Source organism: Melanostigma gelatinosum (assembly GCF_949748355.1).
Source record: "Melanostigma gelatinosum genome assembly, chromosome: 2".
Lineage (NCBI taxonomy): Eukaryota > Metazoa > Chordata > Actinopteri > Perciformes > Zoarcidae > Melanostigma > Melanostigma gelatinosum.
In genome coordinates this window covers 13,363,184-13,380,201 of record NC_136635.1, presented here as the reverse complement: position 1 = coordinate 13,380,201, position 17,018 = coordinate 13,363,184, and the positions used below count along the sequence as shown (strand labels likewise).

The window sequence follows — 17,018 nt, the reverse complement described above, 5'->3', positions numbered from 1 at the left end:
AGCGTCATATTCGATATATTCATCCTCCCTCATTGTTATGGGGACTAGCTCACTGAGCAAAGAGGGTTGACTGGTAACTGGAGGTCATGTGGCAGCCCACTGCTCCCTGATACAGGGATGGGTCAAAAAGCAGGGACAAATTTCCCCCTTAACGGGATAAATATAGTATAATAATAAAAATATCTATATTATTTTAGCATTTAATGATACAACAGCTTACATTTAAAAATAATTATTTGAGTTATCTCCCTCACTGATTTATTTCTGATTACTCAAGGTAGGAAAAAAACTAAGCTCAAGATTATAAGATGTATCTCCTCTTACTATGTTTAAACTCCAAGAGCCACTAGTAGATACTGTTACCACTTTTAAAGTTATTATGTAGTCTGATACAGGGGTCACTAATTGGCGGACCGCGGTCCGGATCCGGACCCAGACGCCGTTGTATCCGGACCCAGGACCCAAAACCGATAGATAATTGAGAAGTATTACATTTTGACGGAGCGCTTCTATTTTGACCGGCGCAGCTTTTCCAGCATTTACGGCACTTGTTCAGCGGTGTAGGAAACAACCACCAATGCGATGTCTACTCCCCAACAGCAGGTGGCAGTATACCTCGTTGAGTATGAGAAACAGCTATCTTACCTGCAGGGGGCAGCACTTCCCCCGCATTGCTCCAACTAACAGGAGCATTTATCCGGCGAAGAAGAAGAAGAAGAAGAAGCACCAACATCCTGACCAGTGGAGCGTTTGGAAAGGTATCTGTGACACATTACGTTTATTTTAACGTTACCCAGGCGCCAGTTTGACTAAAAGCCAAGACTCAACAAGGCGATACTCCAGCTACATTTCATTTTGGTCAACATTCAGCTGACGATTGCTACATTTCTATTTTGCATAAGTTTCGCTTCTGTATTAGTTGAAGCTGGACTGGCTAATGTTTAACGTTAGCTGTTTGGTCATGTTTATTTTTGTCACCTGAGCAGTGAATAAATAAACACAGACTAACACTTTGGCTAATGTATTCAAGTCCAGTTAGTACTCTAAGCCTGTGCATAAGTGATACTCTTCTTGGGACAATTACGTTCTCATATTGAGTGTAAGTGTGTTTTTGTATCGATCCCTTTGCAAGAGGAGCTCGTGTGTGTGTCTGGTGAAGTGTGTGGGTTTATTCCCGAGGATGCATATACACAGGAGTACCTCCACAGAGACACAGAGAGAGAGAATAGATGTGCAATAATGTATTTACTCCTGCAGAATGCCGTTCCACTTCTGCCCCCAGTGTGGGACAAAGCTGAAGCCTGGTTTTAAATTCTGTCCATCGTGTGGGGAGAAGCTTCCCTGTCCTGTTGATGAGTCTGCACCTGTGAGCTTGACGCCGTCTTTAAGTCTCTCTCCTCCCAAAAAGGATGAAGCCGTAGTTAATTCAAGCCTCGCTTCAAGCTCTGTTTGGAAGCCCATGGAAAGCACAGGTAAATATCTTGACAATATTTCATAATAGTCGTACTGAACAAACTACTTGTAAATTTACATAAATGTAAATTATCTTTTTCTGTAGTCTGCGCATGTAACGCCCCAACTCCAGTCACAACTCGTCCTGCACTGCGAAAGACCCGTAACGCCCTTCATCTAGACAAAGAAGTTAAATTCAACAATAAAGATGCCCCTCCACCTGTGGTGCCCTCCACTAGCCCTGTTAGAGGGGAAAGGATCAAAGGTGATTATCTGGAAGCAGTTACAACTTTGCTGTTCTGAAGAAGAGAATTGACCTAGAAGGTTTTATTTAACTTGCTGTAGCATAAACCATCATTGCGACATAAAGCTTCCTCCTTCAGGCAACACATACCGATGGTGCAGGTGTAAATAGATTCATTTGCCAGCGGATGCCTTTCTTTGGAACAACTGTGCTATGATTTGAATCAACAGATAACGGTGTTGGATTGGTTGGAACTCCACCAAAGCAGCACACAGTCCCTTTGAAGTTCGACACAGGGGCGGAGCCAGCTTCAGAGTCTTCTCCTGTCCTGTTCCCTCGACCTGGTGAGCTGGTGACAGTCTCTTTTCTGTCATAATCTTCTGTCTGATGAATATTGATTGTGGCTGGCTCCATATACAGTGAGGGGAAAGGCAAAACTCTCCAGCCCCGTTAAGCAGGTAGAAGAGAGAAAGAGGCTGACGGATAAAACGAGTAGGAAAGCAGAGGAGTCAGCGGTCGACAGCTGTCCTGTGGCCGTCTCTTCCTCTGTTTCTTCACCAATCTCCAGGTCACCTTTCAAAGGTAAGCAAAAAGGTTTGCCATCACCAAACTTGCTTATTTATCAAGTAAAAGGTTCATTTATTATATTATTATTACCAGTGAAGTTCAGGCTCCCGCTAGAGGCCGACATAATAAAACGTAAAGCACCACATACAGCTACAGTTTGTGAAGTGACTCATTTATAAAAGGGGGAACAACAGAGGGATTCAGTTTTCAGGTGGTGGACTTTCATTTTACATTCACAAAATATCAATTTGTTTGCAATCAGGCTGGAGACGTGGTTACATCTTATCAGGTCAGTGTGTAGATACACATTGCATCAGATGACTAGACGTACATGGGACCATTTTAAACATGTGATGTGAAGTGGGGGGCTGACTGTGACATTCCGGATTTGATCCCGGTCATCTTCCTCTCCTTGGGCTTTCTGTCACTCCGCACTCGTTTGTTTTATATTTATACGTTTCTAAATAAAAAACATCTGTGACATCAGGATGGCGATTTAAGCCCAGAGAGACAAACTACAGTTGTGCATCAATTATTCATGTGAGTGTGTAACGTTATTTTTTTCCCCTTCTGTGCATCTACAGTGACAGGAAAAAGCAAAGCCAAGAAGGCAAAGCATGCGTCCGCTGTGGAGCCTCTACGGGAAGGTGAAGAGGTGACGGACACAGTGGGCAAGAAGTGGAGGCTGGTGAAACTGCTCAGTCAGAGCACGACAGAGCTCATCTACGAAGGTGAGACAGTGGACACGACATCAGGGCGAAAACTGGAAAGTTAAAGAAAGAAAGAAGATAGTATATTAACGATGATATATTACATTTACTGTTAAATATCTAAATGTGTCCGGTGCACTTCATTAAAGCAGATTTTGTACCAGCTGTATAGAAAGTGATGGCTAACCTAGTTTAGAGGACAGAGCTGCAGGATATAACAATTGACTTTTGTAAAAAATTTAAATAATGGTAGAAAAGAGCCTGTATTGTCACAACTAAATGATGTTGTTTTGTCTTTTTTGCAAACAGTTTCACGATCCCATTCCAAGGAATCAAAGGACATCCTCAAACTGGCAAGTACTGCCTCAACACTTTGTTTTTTGAATTATTATCCCAGAGGTTCCATAAGTTAAATAGAAATCGCTCTGCTACATATGTACCGGTATTCATCAACAAACTGATTTGTTTTTATTTTTATTTGTCTCTATTTCCCATCGACTTTCCTGAGTGTGATCAATAAAGTGCATCTTATCTTGTGTTTCTTTATCGTAGGGAGCTAAAGATGGAAGAATCTTCAATGAGCAGAACTTTTTGCAGCGAGCCGCTAAACCTGCGTCAGGTGAGGATTTAGTGTGTTTCTAGTTTCGTACGTCCAAATCATTTTCTGTCACCCACGGAGGTCTGGCTGCAGTCAAACCATGACTCTAATGTATCTCATGATAACTACAAGGGACGTATATGCTGTCAAAACAAAGGCAGTAGCGTTATTTATCACTGTCAAGTGCTTCAGTGTTTATATTGGCTGTAACAGGCTGCTCAATAGTCAAAGATTTAAACAGGTGACAGAAACAGAACTACTAACAAGTAGTACTAACTACTAGCACGTTCCAACAGTTTGTCACAAGATCTAGTTTCACAACATCCATTCAAAATATCTGCCTTTTTATTTCATAATCCATTCAGAAGAAAAGCAGAAGTGGACAAGAGCTTATTCAACAGGAGCAATGCCAAGGAGACAAATGACATCTTTAACCCTTTAGGTGCAATCCTGGTTAGTCAGGAGTGTGACGTTACACATGAACCACACTCATGATAATTAAAACCGATCGTCTCTCTCTCTAGTGGACAAGTGGATCAAACTAAACAAGATGGATTTTCTGGGGATTCCTTCCTGTGTTGGCTTTGGTCTTCATTCAGAGTCCTACAGGTGTGAAAATGTGCACATTATGTGAAAGAGTTTAACATTAACATTGTTGCTGCTATGAATTGTTCTTTATCTTTATTTTTAATTTTCATATATAGGTTTCTGATTTCCCCCAACATGGGCCAGTCTCTCCGGTCTATCATGGAGGAAGAAGCAGAGCTTGTGTCTGAGAAAGCTGTCCTCCAGCTCGCCTGCAGAATAGTGAGTGGAAACTTGACGGGTTGTTTTTTCAGACGATGTTCTTGATTTCCCCCTCATCTCATAAACATTCATATTTCTTTCTGCTTGCAGTTAGATGTGCTGCAGTATATCCACTCAAACGAGTATGTTCATGCTGACATCAATGCAGAAAACATTTATATCAAACCAGGACAGAAGTCACAGGTGAAACATATGTACAAACTTTAAGCTGTCAGTTCCCGTGATTGAAATGTGCTTTACACTGACCACTTTGTGCTTGTGTGTGTGATTAGGTATACCTAGTAGGATACTGCCACGCCTTCAGGTACTGTCCAGGCGGACAACACGTAGAGTACCGTGAAGCCAGCAGAACACCACACGAGGGCACCATTGAGTTCATCAGCCTGGATGCACATAAGGGAGCAGGTGAGTCACTTCTGTGGTTCACGGATTCCTCTTCCCACTAACATCAGCCAATCAGATGCAGTTTCACACTATGAGCCTCTGCCAACCAAACACTACCAGACTTATTCTCGTCTTTTCACGGGGAACACCTGCACTCCACCCACCGTCCATCTGTCTGCACACACAGGCTTCACATGATAAGACCGATTTGATTTAGTTTGGAAGGTGATATGTACCTCTGAGGATTGTTTTGTGGTGTTGATGTATCTAACAAGGTAAATGTGGGAGGAAAAACCGATGTCGTAATAACCATTCGTGTGTATTCTCCGTTAAGCTCCGTCTCGACGCAGTGACCTGCAGTCTCTGGGTTACTGCATGCTGCGGTGGCACACGGGGGCGCTGCCGTGGACCCCCCTCACTGACCCGGACCAGGTAGCCACTCAGAAACAGAGGTGAGAGGGAGTGTATCATTACTGGGATGTTCAAAGTCCCTTTGCGTCACCATAGTAATACTGAACTGTTAAGTCCTGAGTTAACTAGTGCGCATGCGTGTGCCGCGGTTAGTTCTAGAGGAACGGAAGACGTGTGACAGTTGTTCGTGGATACGTATTAAAGTAGTCTGAAACATGTACAGTTGTCGCTGGACTTATTGAATTAACAGAACTGTATCAACATGCCTGCGTAACATCGACCTATATGATTAGGTTATAGTTCAACACAAAGAAAATGCAAGTACTTCAAATAGTTCTCATTGTAGGTTCACTGAGGATGTTCCTGCGTTGTTGAGTCACTGCTTCGGGAGGAAGGGAGTTTCCAGTAAGTTCAAATGTTTGTTATACAACACGTAAGTGTGTGATCAAGTGCCATTTTCTGATATATTGTTGTGTGTGTCACGGTGTAGGTGCATTTCAAACGTACCTGACTGAAGTGATGACTCTGCAGTACTCTGAGCAGCCGGACTACTCTGCTCTGAAGGCTGGACTCAGTGCTGCTTTGCTGCAGCTTGGGGGGTCACTGGAGCTGCCGCTTAGTTTTTAGGTGAGGACTCATCGCTGCATCTCAGAAACAAGTATGTGCACATGTAGATTCTAGTTTTATATCACAGGGTCCAGACACTTTACAACCAGAAAACTTACTCTGCAGAATATTTAATATTTTTCTTTCACTCTGAAAAAGAGATTCCGCTCCACCGTGTTGGCGCCTGCAGATTTTGGGCAGTGACACACTGTGCTCTGTTTTGGCTTTATATTTGTTAACATTTTGTGTGAAAAGACTTTATGATATTGTTCCCTTAAATTTCACATTCCACTGTTACAATAAATACAGATTAAGGATTTTTATTCAGTACACAAATAATTCAGTTGAAAGTGACAGTAATCTGGGTATGTGCCTCTCATCCTCAGTGAATAATAGTTTATGTTGAAAGTTAAGAACCTTGTGCATTAATTGTATTTTGAAATATCTGTGTTTTATTTTCAGAGAAATGGAACAAAAAGAAGACAATTCTTCCAGATTTTGAACTTGTTTTTAGCTGTGTTTTATCTGTTTCATTGCACTGAATGTTTGAGTGTTGTAGAGTTCAATGTGTGCAAATGACACTTGTGTTCTTTCATTGGGTTTTGATTGGGATCATCATGTTACGCATATGTTGTTTTGGGTGTTTTAAACATTATGCGGTCAACGTGGATCTCGCTACAATGTGAGTGCGATGCAAGTTCTCTATTTGTTGCACACATTTGTGTTTTGTTGCCACTTTGTTAGTTAAATGTGTCTGTGTTCCTCTAACACCTTGCTTGTTGCAACTGTTTCTAACATGAACATTTCCTTAAGACGAGTCAACACACAGATGTAGATTAACACAAATAAACACTTCCTCATGTCTGCATCGGTAGTTTGCCTGAATAAAACAGTGCCTTAGTGTCCTTTGACCTCACCAGAAACACCATCATTCATTCATTCATGTTCTTAAGAGCACATCTTCACTTCATGGGGTGTTTGAATAAATTGTTCTTGAGGAGATCTTGTTGTGATGTTTCTGTACTAAACCAGAGTCCTTATGACAGATTACACATGCTGATTCAGTCAACACAAGAACAGACATGCTCATTTGAAAGAAACCTTTTATAAAGTTGAAACATTTCTGAACATAAACATTTTAACATTTCAAGACATATACAATTCTTTATATGAAACAGTAAATATCTCTTATTGTGCACACAAAGTAATTCAGAAAATAAACACTTATCTTTTGCCTGATCTCTTCTGTCGTGGCATTTTAAAACCTTACGTCTGTCACTTGAGGCACTTTCTGAATGACGAGGCTTTTGTAGAACAACGTAAAACATGATGCTGAAGGACTATAGCGCCCCCGTGAGGCGGCTTTTGAACACAGCTACAGACCTGATGACTTCCTTGCACTGAAGCCTAGCTTACACACTTAAACTGATCAGTTGAGCTTTTTATACAGACATGCTGGCAGTGTGAGGCAGCTACACATGCAGGTTTAAATATAGTTTTACACTGCAGATTGTTTTCATGTTGAACCAAAGTGAGTTTGAGGAGAAACTCAAGAGTCACAAGTGTTTATATTCAGTCCTAATATTACTAATGTTCCTTGTGTCGCTTTGATGGTTGAATGTAACTTCTGCACTCCGTGTGTATTTCTGGATAATCAACGGTCTCTGGTGCCGAAAATGAAAAGATTCGGTCAGGGTACATTCCAGGTTTGACTAAATGTCCAGAGCACGTCGATGAAAGTCTTCAGACAAACATCACATGCTCGTGAAGTCTTTTTCTCTGTCACTAAGTGGAAAGAGCTCTGGGCCGTACACTGATACGTCTGTTTTTTCATCCACATATACTGAGAGCTTTGAATGCAAACTTGGTGCACCTCAGTAAGTGATTGTAGACTCCTCACTAGATTATAGAAATCAATCATCCTAAACTAATAAATGCTCTGTAATAAAGCCACAAACAAGGCCGCTTGTAGCTGCTCCTGAAATGTTTTGGACATTGAATTTTCACATAACAGGAACAGTTAAAGAAAGTGTAAACTAAGTGGTGTCCCACTTCAACCCAGGCAACGTGATGGATTGTGTGTTGAAAAGAAATGAGGACTTTGAAGGGACTGTAAGTAACTGGAGGGGGGGGGGGGTTAACTTTCAGTCATGACTGAGGTGCTGACACCTCAACGTTTACTTTCAAGCAAATATGTGCACAAACTCGGCCGTGATGGAAGAGCTTGTTTGTCTGAGCAGTGAGTGGAACAGGGACATGGCTCGAGTAGGTCAGAGTGGGAGAAATGGTGTAGCTATGGTTCCACTGTGTCATTAGAAGACAGAAGTGGCCAAATGGGTGGGAGTAGTGGGGCGCTCCTCCTGACCATGGGACGTGTCCTCCCCTGAAAGATTCAAAACAGGGAAAATGAACAAACCCAGTTGTGTAGTCACATGAACAACTACAGCCTCTGTTTACGAACAAACTCCTCTCACCGTGTTGCTCGTCTCCCTTTTCCTCGCTGTGCTCCTCCCTCTCCTCGGGCATCTCCATCTGACACAAATCCTGCGCGTCCCCAACGCTTGACCCCTTTAAAAAATAAAAACGTTTTATTTCTTTTAGCTTACATGTGATTAACATGAAATTCAACACACTCACATGACTGCTTTAAGAAGCATTAATCAGATACTTTGATTTACCTGTGATTCAGAGAAACGATCTTCATCAGAGTTCCTAAATCCTTCTGGGGCTTCCATGAAGATCTGTAGAGCATCGGCCTCCTCCTCATCGCTGCAGAGTGAGACACACAAAAGTAGACTGACGCAACAGTGACATCTTTGTATGGAAACATCTGGATGTTTTCTACATCATTTCCCCAAAATACAGCCTGATGCATTTGGTACATTTGGAGATTTTGGCCAATCAAAGTAAAGTTGGTCAGCGAGGTTCATGGGATTTAGGAAACTATAAGACCTTCTTGAGTATGATCTGTTGCTGCGTTCACATCATATCATTCAGACCATAACGATGAACAGCCGAGTTGGAGGTTTTGGGAAAACTACGATATCTCCGACAGACCATTGCCACAACGAACCCACCATCAATGGCAGTTACATCGGAATAAAAATCCATTTTCTCACTACAGTTGATTCGGCTCATTTAAACAAGTTTTACACCGTTTATAAGGTTTCACTTCAGTCACTACAAATACTTAACATAAAAAATGTTGGCTTTTCAGTTGTGTGACTGCAGTGCTAGAAGAGGGGATTCCCCTTTCAGAATAATGGGAGGTTTTCCTGTTTGAACAGGAAGTTTCATTTTGTTTATTGGTCATGTGAAACGGACATTTGTTTGCATAAAATACTTGAAAGGCCCTAACTATTCAGATCTCAACAATGTCCACTAACACTGACCTTCTTCCAGAGTAAAAGTTTTCTTCTTCCTCCGCTTTCTCTTCCTCCATTTTGTGTTGGTTCTCTTCATGTTGCCCCTCATCCGCCTTCTTTTCTCCTTTGTCTTCCTGTTGTTCCTCGTCTTCTTCCTCAAGATCAGAGCAGTTGAGAAAGTCAAAACTTTCAAGGGCTGTCTCGACTTCCAGAGTGAAACTAGAAGAAGTAGGAAAAGAAACCTATGGGGGGGGAAACAAATGCAGGTGTTGAAATATCACCGCCAACACATTCAACTTCACAAAAACAAAGGAGTGAATGAAGCTCACCATCAGAGCGTCCTCCGGTGGTTTTGACTCCTGGACGGACTGATGTGGCTCTCTGTGTTTCTCTGACGCTTCTACCTGGCGTCCCTCTCCTGCTCCAGTGGTGCTGTCCTCTGTTTCTGCTTCAGCCTGTCCAACCTTCACTGACAAATCCTCAGGAGAGTCTTTTTCCTCCTCCGCTGAAATACAAACTTGTGGGACGCTACTTTCAGTCAAATCCTGTGCTTCTATCAGCGACACGGGAGGTACAGAGGAAACGTCGGGGCACGAGCAGCTCAGGTCTGCTGAGGATTCAGAGAGGTCAGCTGATTGGACGGACACTCTATCAGTCACAGTGCAGTCTGGACTATGAGAGCAGGACGTCTGCAGATGGCCGTTGGGCACCGCGTCTGCCTGAGTGAAAACCTCCCCGGCTTCTGTCTCATCTTCCTCTTGGTTGGATGAGAGCGACGGCGTCGACGCGCTGGACTTGTGCGGCGTGAAGGACAGCTGAGCGGGGAGAGTGGTTTGCAGCATGTTGGAGGCCGCCAGCCTCTGAGCGTGGTGAGCCAAGGCCGGACTGGAGGAGTCGTCAGAGGATTCAGAGGAGTTGGACCAGACGGTCCCGTTCTCCATTTCACCCTGTCGCTTCAGCAGAGACTAGGCAGGAAACAAGACACAGAGAACAGCAAGAAGAGTCAATGAGCATGTCTACATACAGCAGGATTACAGATTCTGTGTACATGTTGGTCATCAAATCAAGAAAAATAATAACAATAAAAGAAAATGCAGATGATAAATACAACTGACAAACTCAATACAGTGGCCCTCAAACTGTGGGTCAGAGGAATTGAAAGAGAGGCAACGGAGGCTGAAAATGTGGAACTAAAGTTAAATGATTTGGTGTCATGTGCGTCTGATGAGTGGGATATGAAACTTCTTCTGCTTCCAAAAGGCGGCATGACAGAAAAAGTTTGAGAACCAGTCAGTCTATTGACAGGAGCTTATTTCTAATTTCAGTGATCATTTTATTGTTGTCATTTACCAACTATAAACACAGCAAACATTTCAGATTCACAAGGACAGATTGTGCCGTGTGCTACGTCAAAGGGTGGGGGTTCCGGGACAAGAGGATGTCAAATGTGTACATATTGTAAAGCCCTCTGAGGCAAATTTGTAATTTGTGATTTTGGGCCATACAAAATAAATTCAATTGTACTAGCTCAATTCATTGACAAAGACAGTTATCAATTAGTCTTAAAAATCTTACGAATAACCATTCATACAGTTGCAGCTGACAAAATGAGATGAATCTGGGTGTTGTACGGCTGAATTCACAACGCAAGGACGCCATCCTGTCCGCCATGACATCGTGGAGCGCCTCCACCAGCGAGCGGCTCTGTCTGGGCCCGCCTCGAGGCACGCTCTTCAGCGAGGTGAGGAAGAGGAGGGACATCTACTCAACCACTATTAAACAGCTACAAGGACCACAGCTGCGTTCACACATGCTGCTGCTGTCACATGTCCCGCTACTGCTATCGTTCATTCTCCTCACATTAGGCACGGCACTCCCACAACCACACGTCCTGACACACAGAGCTCTGTGGACGTCCTCACACACATCAGCGCTACCGCTACACACTAAGCAGTTGGGGAGCAGCTGAAATAGTACAAGCCAATGAAATGACAGTAATACATATGTAGTGAAATCAGTAGCAGCTTATGGTTTTACATATCCTTAATACAAACTATAACTCAGTAGTGTAACAGAGCAGGTGGGATGGATTGTTGTTAGTGGAAGACTCTGATCTCTTTTATTGTGACTCACATAAAACACCTGCTCCCGCATAGAGGGCGTGTCAGGAGGGCTGTGATTGGACAGCAGACGTTTGGAAACCGTACTGGTGGAGGATGTCTGGTCGTCCTTATCAAAGGGACTGGAAACAAACAACAAAGCAAGACAAAGACTGAGAGACAGAACACAAAAAAACAACCTCGATAAACATTTTAAAAGTGTAAAATTACAAAACGAATAGAGGCCATGAGAGGTCAGAGTACCTCCAGGTGACTTCTAGGTTCAGCTTCACTGTCCCGAGGTCGTTGATATCCACAGCGAGCGTCTGGGGAAGGGGGCAGAACAGGTCGAGCATTTCACAGGACACGCTGCCCACCACCACGTGATTGGCCAGGCCCTTCAGCTCCGTCACCTGGAGAACCACAACAAGCAAACCTCAGAGAGAGATGAGGAGAGGCAGAGGCCACGGGAACTCCACAGAACGTGACAACTAGCTACAGCGGTCTCTCTCTGAGAACAGACAGAATGTGTGTCACTCTAGTTTATTTTGAGTGAATTTTGCAGACATCCTGCTGCTGTAAATACCCGCAGCGGGAAAAACCCAGTATGCATCAACAAATGCACTACTTACAGCAGTTTGAGTTACATTAGCTGAGAACTACCCAGCTGTTTTAGGTGAATATTTGGCCTTTTTAACAATGAAACTAGGAATTTGTGACCTGTTTAAAGATTTAAATCTTGAGTAAGACCCAGTGGCCACAAACAGGTTATGAAAGTCAAACATTGTTGGTTTCGGTCGTTTCATGGGCTTCGTTTACAATGACAAACAAGCTGATTTCATTACCTTGATTGACAGCAGTTCTGTGACGAGAGGCAGGAAGATGTACTCTTCACTGTCCCAAATCTGCCTGTTGCAGACTTCCACGCGGCCTCGTAGCCTCCAGCGTTGCCGCCCATAACGCATTAGGACCTGACGGGGCCAAAAACAGACCGATGTGATGCAGGGACACTCCGCACAATTTGTGACTACATGCTTGCGTTCGTGTTTCTTACCTCATACTGGTCACCGGCACACAGACGTGCAAAGCCAGCGAGGCCTGAAACATCCGAAAGAAGAAAATGAGAACTATAAAACTGTACAATAACGCAGAGTGAAGGAAATAGGAAGTGGTAGAAAGTGACTCACCCTTCATCTTGACATGAAATTCTCCCATCTGGCTTTCTAATTCACTCTCAAGTGAGCACATGTGCTGCAGAGACAGATGGAAGGAAGGATTTTAACAACATAACAGCGATTTGTTAGAAGGTAAGAACATACAGTGCATGGTCTGATATCTATAACGGGAACAAAGAACCCAGTGTGTATATGCTGAAACATGCAAACACGCTGACATCAGCTCAGTCACTTGCCTCTGTACATTCCCTGTAGCCCTTGTTGGCTTCACTCAGGCTCTCTCTGGCCTCCTTGCTGCCAGTGGCGGAGTTAAAGGCCGCCACCATCTTACTCGCTCCGTCACGCAGTCGGCGCTGTATACAATATGCATCGTACAGCTCCTCAACCTGGGAAAGAAAATATTGCACAGGTTTCAACAAATCAATGTGATGTTCGATACTCATCAGAAAACAGGATGAAAATGAATATTCTCACATATTTACTTTTATTTAGTGTCTTGGTTATTTGATGGAAATGGTCAGATTAAATTATATACAGTATATATATATATATATATATATATATATATATACACACAATATATATATATATATACACATATATACACATATATATATATATACACATATATACATATATATATATATATATATATATATATATATATATATATATATATATATATATATATATATATATATATATATATATATATATACACAATATATATATATATATATATATATACATATATACACAATATATATATATATATATATATATATATATATATATATATACATATATACACAATATATATATATATATATATATATATATATATATATATATATCATTTATCGAATCAATTCCTCATATGAATACACACCTTGCTGAGGTGGAACTCCAGGCGACGCATAAACCTCTCTATAGCTTTCACTTGCTACAAAAGAAAAGTAATTCATTATTAAACTAAAACAGAAAGTGTCTCTTCCACCTTCATACAGTTTCAATGTGCTGCACTTGTGTCTGTATACAACAGGTGTGAATGAAACTCACCTTATCCAACTCATACAAAGACCCCTGCAAAGAAAACAACACATTTAGCATCACAAAGTGTCCAATTAACACCCTGACCGGCAGCATCCTGACCAGTACTGAGTGACACTCAATAGTGGGGACACTGGTTTGACTACATGAGCTCTCACCAATCGACCGTTCCTCTTGTTCTCTCTGGTCTGCTGGCCCAGACTGTCCAGCTCCAGCTGGTGGACCTGCAAGTACGACCTGACAAACAAAAAAAAATACCAATCACTGTTACTTCTTCATTTTCACACTCAAAAGCAAACCATGTCCTGCGTTTTCTGTGATTTGTTTTTTTCTCCACCTGGCAGCGTTCCACTGGAATCACTGTTAACAGAGCCCGAGACGCGTTTACTCACTGTAAGCCTCGGCGTAAGGTAGCGTACACTTCATCCAACCGCTCGGGCTGCGGGGTTTTAGTGGGTGGAAGTTTTGTGGCGCCTGTGAACATCCTGCTTCCTTACAAGGCACGTTTCTCTTGGATAAAACAGTGCTGAGGGAGGGAGAGGAACACGGGATCACCTCTGATAAGGCCTTCGTGGTTATTTCAATCACAGCACATTTAAAAATCAAGGAAACTGGCAGGACAGAGAGAGAGAAAGAAAGAGTAATGCTCACCTGCTGAGTAACGAGAGACGGTCACTACTGTGGCATGCTTGGAGAGTTGAGTGCAGCACTGTGGCTTTAACAAACTGATGGACATGTCCTGTATTACACAGAAAAAGGAGACATTGGACACAAAAAATGTCCCTCTTCACTTCACACCTCACTGTACCTGACAGGATTCTTACTCTGTGATTATCAAGGCTTCTGATAAGTACAGAGGTCACTGGAGGAAAGACTGGTGGAGGAAAACGAGAAGATAGGAACCGTTCTTTCACTTCCTCGGTCTGTTCACAATGTTTTGTTGAAAATCTGAGATGGTGAGCGACATGCATGCAGCAACCACAGTGGCCGCGACTGACAACAGTAAGCAGTACAGTCTGGTTTAGCTTCTCTTCCCCTTCCTTCCCTACTTCTCCACCCCCTCCACATCCAACCCCGGAGTACAGGAAGTCTCATGTCTGAGTCCACACAGGAAATTCTACACAGAAGTTTGGCTCAAGAATATAAAACTAGCCCTCTGCTATGTGCCAGGGTGTCAACATTTCCCCCCATTCCCCTCCAAAATAAGCCATTAGACGTGCAGATTAGCGGGACGCCACAGTCAGGGGAAACTCTAGGAAGAGAGGGTCGTGCATGAGCTAATCTAGTCACAAAAGAGATTACAGATTTAAACCAAACGAAAGCTGTCAAGCCGGAGCCAAACCCATATTAACACATGGGATCTGTGAATGAGACGACACAGGGCAGAGCTACTGATGGCGTCTGCTGCCCATTGTCTGACACCAAACTCAGAACCAGAAGAGAACTTATTACAACAGACGGTATTCAATGCTTTAAACACACAGATTGTGGTTTTATATGATCGAAGCCTTGCATAAGCTGCATACACCCTGCTGTCTTTCTATGTTCTCCTGCCACACAATGAGGATGTGGGCTCGGGGTGCACCAGGCCGGGGGTCCAGTTAAACCGCTAATCTTAACTGGGAGGATTAACTGCAGTTGGTCAGGGGTTAGAACATGGCAAAGAAAAGGTGCCATACCAGAGAGCCTTGACGGATTAAACACCCCACCACCCAACCCACATTATGCAGGACTCAGATCTGCACCCAGAGGTGGGCACAGCCGGCAAAGTGAAAAGTCATCGCGATGATGCACACGTCTTCCACACTCCCACCCACCCATAAATAGCTCAGCAGACTTCAGTAATATTGACAATTCTGAGTGGCGTTTACCTCTCTGTCAGATGTGCTTTTATCCCTTTCCTTACATCAGAGATCATTAACTGGATTAATCCTCTCCTCCCAGCGGAGTGAACAAAGAGGACACTGTTTACAATCACCTCACAAGACTGGAGTTTGGTTGAAAAAAAGCTTTTGGTTCACTCACATTCACAAGCAAGCTTGTTCAGCCAGTAGAATAACACGCATGAGTGTCTTTTCACAAATGAATCGATCACTGAATAGGGCTCCAACGGATGATTTTTTTCATCAAAACTGATTTTTTTTTAATTAGTAAATTAATTTTTTTAGTATATAAATCGTCACAAAGAAAGTAAAAAGAAGTCCATGTCAATAGATAGATATAAAAACATAAAAGTCAGATACAAGTTTGACATTGAAGAAGCTGGAATGAGTAAATACATGACACATTTTTGCTTAAAATAAATAATTAATTTGTCAATGATCTCAATAGTTGACCATCAATGTTTCGCAATCAATGTGTTGGCACTACAATCACAAAGCAGCAGTAAAGAAGTACGTCTTAAAAAGTGTTTTAATCTGACCATTAGAAGAAAGTCGTTCACAGATTAGTCATAATCACAACTGGAAGTGATTCGTTTCTAGATGATCCACTAATCATTGGATCAATGGTGCGGATATAAACAAGTACGCAGCTCACACCCCGTTACAGTGTTCATCCACACTTTGGGGGTCTGTTTGAGGAGGAGAATGACGCTCAATGGTGCTACAATAAAACGCAACCAGCTACAACGTTACTCTAGATTACTGGATTATCCTAACCCGGCTGCAGGCCACCAAGTCGGATCAACACGCTCACCCATCACGCTCGTGCTCTTTAACTTCAAGTAAAACAGCGAAGGATGGAGCTCAAAACTCAACATTTAGGGAAACGGAGTCGAGCCAGATTTTTTTTTGTATTCGGCACAGATCCCACCCCAGCCCCCGTAGCTCATCACAGGCCACAAAAAATAACCCCCCCCCCCCCCCCCCCCAACACCCTGCTCCCCCGAACTGTCCGTCCATTAACTCACAATAACCGCAAAAACCCGCACGGATAGTTTTGGATTGAGTCATTCACAGCCAGCTGGCGGGTATATTTCCGATAACATCACAGGAAAGCAACTTCACGTAGGACGGGATCATGTCCATGTAGAGAAGAAGAAAAAGATCAGCCTTCTTCTTCTTCTGTGGCCTTGTCGACAATAAGCAGCAGCCCCCCTACCTCTGTTTTAATGTCCGACAGCCCGGAGAATATGACCGGAGTCTCATTTCCACCGCGATGCTGCCCACAGTTTGCAGAGGTTTACAGTTATTCTGGGCGCTGTCCCTCTCCTCGATTTCGCAGTTTTGTGTGTCCACAATCAAGCCAGCACGAGCTACCACAACTAACTTCCGGTTGCAGGTTTTCAATATAAAAGCTCACCAAGTGAACAGAAATGTGCAGCTGATTTGAAAGCACAAATACGCAGACATTAATGAAATGTCAAGTATTTTGGTGCATATGGTCCAAAAAACATTTTGTCATGAGGTTTAGGGAACGTGAGAAATTGATTTAAGGCCGCAAAATGACGGAACTCTCTATTTTTTTACTTTAACTTACTTAAACGTTATTAGAATCTTCATTCATTATACATTAGACATATATATTAAATATAACCTAATGGCCTAAC

The 17,018-nt window shown here is 42.7% G+C and overlaps 2 protein-coding genes across 7 annotated transcripts; one reads left to right on the top strand and one right to left on the bottom strand.

The window, feature by feature from the left end:
* Positions 1-707: 707 nt before the first annotated feature.
* On the top strand, positions 708-6,779 carry vrk3 (VRK serine/threonine kinase 3). Of its 5 annotated transcripts, none has more exons than XM_079288698.1 (16): positions 708-758; positions 1,258-1,472; positions 1,559-1,717; positions 1,927-2,040; positions 2,117-2,278; positions 2,848-2,994; positions 3,283-3,326; positions 3,526-3,592; positions 4,096-4,180; positions 4,276-4,378; positions 4,469-4,561; positions 4,651-4,783; positions 5,097-5,214; positions 5,520-5,578; positions 5,664-5,800; positions 6,242-6,779. In XM_079288698.1, exons 2-15 carry the CDS (start codon positions 1,259-1,261, stop codon positions 5,798-5,800), a joined length of 1,635 nt encoding a protein of 544 aa, XP_079144824.1. In that variant the 5' UTR covers positions 708-758; position 1,258; the 3' UTR covers positions 6,242-6,779. The 5 variants fall into 5 exon arrangements, with proteins under 5 accessions (XP_079144824.1, XP_079144825.1, XP_079144827.1 ...); XM_079288699.1 differs by having other exon boundaries at positions 5,664-5,831; XM_079288701.1 differs by having other exon boundaries at positions 3,283-3,330; positions 3,530-3,592.
* An 85-nt stretch (positions 6,780-6,864) lies between these two features.
* LOC306792429 (rho family-interacting cell polarization regulator 1-like) lies at positions 6,865-16,705 on the bottom strand. Of its 2 annotated transcripts, none has more exons than XM_079289541.1 (17): positions 16,571-16,705; positions 14,120-14,207; positions 13,861-13,994; positions 13,627-13,705; positions 13,478-13,501; positions 13,308-13,361; positions 12,655-12,804; positions 12,431-12,494; positions 12,298-12,341; positions 12,089-12,214; positions 11,508-11,656; positions 11,278-11,386; positions 9,474-10,109; positions 9,172-9,386; positions 8,458-8,548; positions 8,254-8,347; positions 6,865-8,162 (listed from the first exon to the last, which is right to left on the bottom strand). In XM_079289541.1, the coding sequence occupies exons 3-17, from the start codon at positions 13,950-13,952 to the stop codon at positions 8,092-8,094; spliced, it is 1,998 nt and encodes a 665-aa protein (XP_079145667.1). In that variant the 5' UTR covers positions 13,953-13,994; positions 14,120-14,207; positions 16,571-16,705; the 3' UTR covers positions 6,865-8,091. The 2 variants fall into 2 exon arrangements, with proteins under 2 accessions (XP_079145667.1, XP_079145668.1); XM_079289542.1 differs by having other exon boundaries at positions 16,380-16,685.
* Between the last annotated feature and the right edge of the window lie 313 nt (positions 16,706-17,018).

Bases quoted from the DNA above. Each gene is read 5' to 3' on its own strand.
- vrk3 (XM_079288698.1), top strand. From the start codon at position 1,259: ATGCCGTTCCACTTCTGCCCCCAGTGTGGGACAAAGCTGAAGCCTGGT. The intron at 3,593-4,095 runs GTGAGGATTTAG...CTCTCTCTCTAG, and splicing joins AGCCGCTAAACCTGCGTCAG to TGGACAAGTGGATCAAACTA. The intron at 5,579-5,663 runs GTAAGTTCAAAT...GTCACGGTGTAG, and splicing joins CGGGAGGAAGGGAGTTTCCA to GTGCATTTCAAACGTACCTG.
- LOC306792429 (XM_079289541.1), bottom strand. From the start codon at position 13,952: ATGTTCACAGGCGCCACAAAACTTCCACCCACTAAAACCCCGCAGCCC. The intron at 12,805-13,307 runs GTGTGTATTCAT...TTTCTTTCCCAG, and splicing joins TGGAGTTCCACCTCAGCAAG to GTTGAGGAGCTGTACGATGC. The intron at 10,110-11,277 runs GTGAGTCACAAT...TTTCCTGCCTAG, and splicing joins TGCGGGAGCAGGTGTTTTAT to TCTCTGCTGAAGCGACAGGG.